This window comes from Neolamprologus brichardi, chromosome 17, assembly GCF_056152115.1.
Source record: "Neolamprologus brichardi isolate AB-2024 chromosome 17, ASM5615211v1, whole genome shotgun sequence".
NCBI lineage: Eukaryota > Metazoa > Chordata > Actinopteri > Cichliformes > Cichlidae > Neolamprologus > Neolamprologus brichardi.
Genome location: NC_142120.1, coordinates 35689051 through 35695551, shown reverse-complemented (window position 1 = coordinate 35695551; position 6501 = coordinate 35689051). Strand labels below are relative to the sequence as shown.

Sequence of the window (6501 nt, the reverse complement as noted above, 5' to 3'; positions counted from 1 at the left end):
ACTTCCCACCCCCAGAACGGGGTACTAACACAAAAACCCCCGAATAATTTTATAGGAAACATAATAAATCATAGTAAATATATTTTTGCTGTACAACTTTAGACATCCTTTCTATGTGCTGTGACCTGTACATCACCAGTGTTTCTGACAGATCCTCTCTTCCTCCTCCTCCTCCTCGACTGTTCCCCCCTGCACTGCCTCCTGTTTCCCACAATGCTCAGCGAGCATCACCACCAAGATGGCCGACGCTATGGAGGAATATGAGAAAGAAGCTGGCTGCGTCCCTATTCTCCATCCTGAGGTATGGTCACTTGGGTTCACGCCTTCGGACGAACACATGAACGCAAAGTAAAGGCGTCACCTCGCCCTGCGTGCCGGTGGCTCTGTGTTTTCCCCTTTCTTTCTTTTTTTGGAAAACCCGATGCCCCCTGCAAAACCACCGGTGGGGGGGTGGCAGCCAGCTAACGATGCTAAAGGTGCTAGCGCTAGCCCCCTCTCGCTGCTGCATAGCCTTTAACGCTGGGCAGATGCTCGTGTTATTGGTAACGTTAAGCCAGGTTGTGTTTTCCCTGGAAGTGATCGTACAGCGAGTAAACAAGCCTGTAGTCCCCGTTTCAGTTCATGTGGGAAGAAGTAAGGTTACTGATTAATCTTGTACGACGTTAGCTTTGTAGCTAAACTGACAGGACTCACGCTAGCTGCTGTGATGTATATGTAGTATAGGTGGGTATGAAGCTGTTGTGTACTGTCGGTCGTTATAATAATAATATTAATATCAGTAAAGTGCGAACAGCTAAAAATGGAGATTTAAAAACTGCACTCTGTGCATACAACCAGTTAGCTAACACAGAGGTAACAGTTGTCAGTAATGGTGTTTGTGTAGGAGCGGACCACCCGGGTCTCAATGCTTTCTGTCACCTAATATCATTAGACATGGTAAGTTATTATTATTACTAGGCTGGTTGTAACTCCCTATATTACCGTAAATACTGTACATAAGTAGAGATGTGAGGTGTTCCAGTGTTTCCTTTCTGTTAATATTCCACAACAATTCAGAGGGAAATGGCACGTTTCACTTCACTACGTTTATCTGACAGCTTTTCTAATGGACGAGTTTTTTTACACAGAACATTTTAAGACTGTTGTTGTTTTATTAACTAGAGATGTCCTAATATGTGAGGCAAACACTGGTGTTGTCCTGTTGGTCAGTGTTTATCCGCTGTGTCACATAAGTTGTGCATTGATTAGTTATTAGGAGCTGTTGTATCCAGAGCCAAAACAATTATTTGACTAGTCAAACAGCTGGTTCCAAACATTTGCTGGTTCCAGCTGTCATGTTCAAAAGTTGTAGTTAAATGTCAGTTTTTGAACTGAACAGTCAGCTAATGCAGAAAGCAATTAAAAACACACTTAAAATGAATAAAAAGATATATGTAGTCTGCATTGAGTAATTGTTGTTCTTTGTAAGCTGTTTTTTGGTTTATGCTTACATTTACAAGCACAGAACTATTAAATTTGTCCTTTTACTTCTGAATCTGAATACTTCATCCGCCTATGTATTTTTGTAATATATTAAGATGAACTAATTATTATTTTTGTTAATAATAGAGGATAATTTGTGACATGTCTGAAAATAACTGAAGTAGTATTAAAGTGTTAACTAATTCGCTAGCCTGAATGCAGCATATTTGTAGAAAGTTTGTCCATTTACCTAGTTGCAAATCTATTCAAGGCCAAGGTGACCAGCTTACCATTATTTAGCATTGTAGAAAGTCATGTTTAAGGAGTGCTATATAACAATTTAACATTTCATACCTCAGGGTAGTGTTATATTTTGTTAGGTTAGCTATTGAACACAGCCTGTCATTAGTTGCCATCTGTGCTTGGCAGGTAATCTAATCATCAGGGAGAGTTTTGGTTGAATGTAATGCAGTCTGGTAATGCTTCAGTGACGGATGGCTTGCTTTTCACTCTCAACAGTTCTTTTTTTTTTTTTTGCTGGCCAGCAGGTCAAGTAGGCTTGTTTACCCTCAACCATGCTCAGTAACTGTTAAAGCTAGCAGTGAAAAGAATTCATATCTTAAATGTCTCCAAGATGCTGGCAGGATGAGTTGATGTACTTGGGCTGGTGATCCAAATAGTAAAATTCAAGCTCTGAATTTACGAATCTTCTTCAGATATTGGGCCAGTAAGAGCTCAAATAGTAATATTGCATGAACAGTCAAGTGGCCACTTTTGAATGGGTTTGCATGAAGGCGTCAGTGTTCTGTTGTCTTTTGACTGATCCTAGGTTCTTTACAATATTAAAGACTATTTTGCCGTATACCCAGCAGTGAACTATAATACCACTTTCAGTAGTAAGAGCAGGAATGATGGCAGACTTGCAGTGTAGTAAAACCATGTGGTTAATAAACTGCTTTTGGAGCTTGAAGAGTTCAACAGTGGTCTGGTTCATCTTTATCATTGGAACATACTCCCAAACAGGGGCAGAGACAGTTTTCTGGTGTACTAGTCCCATCACATTGTCCCCAGCAACTGCGGTTGCTGTCTTTCTCAGCTGTGCTGCCTGTTTCAATAGTAGAGATTGACCTATAAGGGCCCTATCATACAGTAGTATGCAAAAGTTTGGGCACCCCTGATAATTTCCATGATTTTTCTTCATAAATCACTGGTTGTTTGGATCAGCAATTTCAGTTAAATATATCATATAGCCAACAAACACAATGATATTTGAGAAGTGAAATGACGTTTATAGGATTTACAGAAAGTGTGCAATTGTTACTTAAACAAAATTAGGCAGGTGCATAAATTTGGGCACCCCTGCCACTTTATTGATTTGAATGCTTTTAGCACTAATTATTGGAGCACAACATTTGTTTAGTAAACACATTGACCCTTGACCTACATACACAGGTGAATCCAATCATGATCAGTCAAAGGGTATTTAAGGTAACCAATTGCAAGTTTTCCTCCTCTTTGAATCTTCTCTGAAGAGTGGCAACATGGGAGCCTCAAAACAACTCTCAAATGACCTGAAAAAAAAAAAAAAGATTGTTCAACATCATGGTTTAGGGGAGGGATACAGATTTCAGCTGTGATTTTCCACTGTAAGGAACATAGTGAGGAAATGGAAGACCACAGGCACAGTTCTAGTTAAGGTCCGAAGTGACAGGCCAAGAAAAGCAGAGGCGATGGATGGTGAGAACAGTCATAGTCAACCCACAGACCAGCTCCAAAGACCTACAACATCATCTTGCTGCAGATGTTGTCACTGTGCATCGTTCAACTATTCAGCGCAATTTGCACAAGGAGATCCTGTATGGGAGAGTAATGCAGAAGAAGCCTTTACTGCGCACATGCCACAAACACAGTCGTTTGAAGTATGCTAGAGCACATTTGGACTAGCCAGTTTCAGTTTGGAATAAGGTGCTGTGTGGACTGATGAAACTAAAATCGAGTTATTTGGACATAAGAAGAGGCGGTGTGCATTGTGGAAACATAACACAGCATTTCAAGAGAAACACTTGCTACCCACAGTAAAATTTGGTGGCAGTCCATCCTGCTGTGGGGCTCTGTGTCCAGTGCAGGTACTGGGAATCTTGTTAAACTTGATGGTCACATGGATTCCAGTCAATACCAGCAGATTCTTGAAAACAATGTTCAAGAATTGGTGACAAAGTTGAAATTGTGCCTATAAAATATTTCACCAAGACAACAACCCTAAAAACTGCTCAAAATCTACTAGGGCTGCCACAAACTATTATTTTGATAGTCGACTAATCAGATCATCATCCATTGGACGTAAAACTACAGCTTATTGCACCAGCAGCATCTGCTCTTATATAACTATCATTAGCTTACAGCTTTAAGTGTTTAAGGTCTGTGCTAACTAAAAATAAAGACAAGATGATAGTTTATTAAATTTGCAGATTGTTTCGGTGAAGTTTAATAAACTCCTTGCTATCTAAAATATAACAGGACACTGGAGTAAATTCTCCAGCATCTCACACTTCTGATAATCAGCTGTCTGCTTGACGTTTATTCAGCTGTGTAAAAACTATAACTTTAATCTCAGCCAAACCGATTTACTCAGGAACATATAAAATACTAAAAAAAGCCAAACAATAGCATTTTTAAGTTATCTAAGTGACTTATAAATCATGTTTAACCTGAGTAGCGAAAGACGGCGGTGGGTTTGAAAACGATTTGCGGGAGTCCGGTGTTCTCACGGCTCTAGCGAGCCTAGCCCCCGGCTACCTATCGAGCTAGTGGGTAACAGACGTCTCCGAAAACGTCGGAGCGCTTTTGAAAATATGTGGTGTCTTAATAAACTGAGCAGATATTTGAAGTTTACACAGCTACATTCTCGCCTGAAAATATGTTAAACGTTTATTTTGTGACCCAGAAAGAATAATAAGAGTAATATTAAAACTAACCAGCTGCCGCCATTGTTGGAAACTGAGCTGGGCTGCGCTATGAATTCTGGGACACAGCTTCTTCTTCTTCGGGGTTTAACAGCAGCTGGCATCCTTGTACATGTAGTGCTGCCATCTTCTGTTTCAGTCCGTTATTACACTCTTAAATCCTACTACTTATTCCTGCGTCTTTTGGGATCTTACAAAGCTTTAAACGACGCGTCGACGATTTTGATAGTTGACGTAATCGTGACTAGTCGAATAATCGTGGCAGCCCTAAAATCTAAGGTACAAAGTTCTGGAATGGCCATCTCAGTCCCCAGACCTGAGTATAATTGAAAGTCTATGGTGTGACTTAAAGCGGGCTGTCCATGCTCAGAAACCATCAAACCTGACTGAACTGGAGATGTTTTGTAAAGAGAAATGGTCCAAAATACCTTCAACCAGAATCCAGACTCTCATTGAAAGCTATAGGAAGCGTTCAGAGGCTGTTATTTCTGCAAAAGGTGGATCTACTAAATATTGATGTAATTTTTCTGTTGGGGTGCCCAAATTTATGCACCTGCCTAATGTTGTTCAAGTAACTATTGCACACTTTCTGTAAATCCTATAAACTTCATTTCACTTCTCAAATATGATTGTGTTTGTTGGCTATACGATATATTTAACTGAAATTGCTGATCCAAACAACCAGTGATTTATGAAGAAAAATCATGGAGCCGAACCTCTGGAGCTGAGAAATAAAGTAAGTGCAGAAGTGGCAATAACTGCAGTTCTTCTACTGTCTCCAAAAGGAAGTCATTTAAAATACCCAACTTTAGAGCAGTAAAAGCATGTTTACTGCTTGTTGCAAAAATGATTTTGCCTTAAGGATAGTTCCCCTCTTTGAGCTGTTTGGACTGACAGCTGCCCAGACACAGGTAGCTCTATCACTTTCTGCTAGGCTTTATCTCTGCTTGAATTTGGGTGAGTCACTGAGCTGGACTTCACCCCTGTGTTTTTGTGTGTGAAATTCTCATGTTTTACTTGTCTGATAATTAACTGTAATTAGCCGTGCATTACACTTTATGGATACAGCTTGCTAACCAAGCTAGCATTTCCTCATAAGTCAACATTCCATCTTTTTGTCCAAGTATGGTTACGTTTGGCTTAAAAAAACCAACAACATTAATGCTGAGCCCAGAACTGATAGGTGATGTCACAGTGGCCAATCATGGATGCTTTCCGTGCTCTAAATGTTGCATTTCAGACGGCTTGTTAACGCTGGATCTGTATGTTGCCATCAAGTTCAGATATCTTTAATATACCGCTCTCAGGCACACAGGTGGGGAAGAGAAATTAAATTGGCTTGGTTTGAGTGGTGGCACAAAGGACCAGTATAAGATAAATAAAGATTATTTTGAATTTAATTGGAAGCAAAGCATATGTATATTTGACAGTACTGAAACTCATCTGGATGTTTAATATCTCAGTGTTCTTTCACTGTTCTGTCAGACCCTATCAGATGCATTCATTGTGTATGAAAGCTGTATGGACTGGAGAGTTTATTTTAAAACTCACTAAACTGACTCAAGTATGAGCCTCCAACTCAAAATTTGCAGTCCAGAAACTGCATTTATAGACATTTAAGTGATAATAGACAAAAGCATCCCTTGAATAGGTGAAGGGCAAGTGGTTTTCTCACACAAAGCATGTGGTCTTTCTGTGTTGTCAGGATTATGTGCATCCACACCCACTGGTTCCTCCATTTAAATACATAAACAGAGTACTGCTTTTCTCCTCTTTTCCTTTCTTGTGTGATAGATTGAATGCTTCCTCTCTGTGATGATGTAGCAGTGAGCTGTACAATGCCATAATGAGCTTGCTGTTACTATTATTGCAGATTATACTTGGTAAAGATAAGATTTAAAAAATTAAAGACTCTCCTCATTAATGGAAATGAAATGAGGAGAACCCTCATCTTATTTTCTCCCCTAACACAGTCCTTCCTGCGTGTTTGTGTGGAGTTGCCACTTTCAGACTAACTTAGTGAATAATCATTCTGTGCTCACTGCAAGTAAGCTAGCACTTTTATTATATGCAGGAA

The 6501-nt window shown here is 39.7% G+C and overlaps 1 protein-coding gene across 1 annotated transcript in view; it reads left to right on the top strand.

Annotated features, from left to right (window-relative positions):
* The first annotated feature begins 221 nt into the window (after positions 1-221).
* Positions 222-6501, top strand: part of zdhhc17 (zDHHC palmitoyltransferase 17) — a 37489-nt gene continuing 31209 nt past the window's right edge. Inside the window, exon 1 of the mRNA XM_087831187.1 lies at positions 222-301. Within this exon, the coding sequence (XP_087687313.1) occupies positions 239-301 (63 nt within the window). The 5' untranslated portion in view covers positions 222-238. The remainder of the gene's footprint in view (positions 302-6501) is intronic.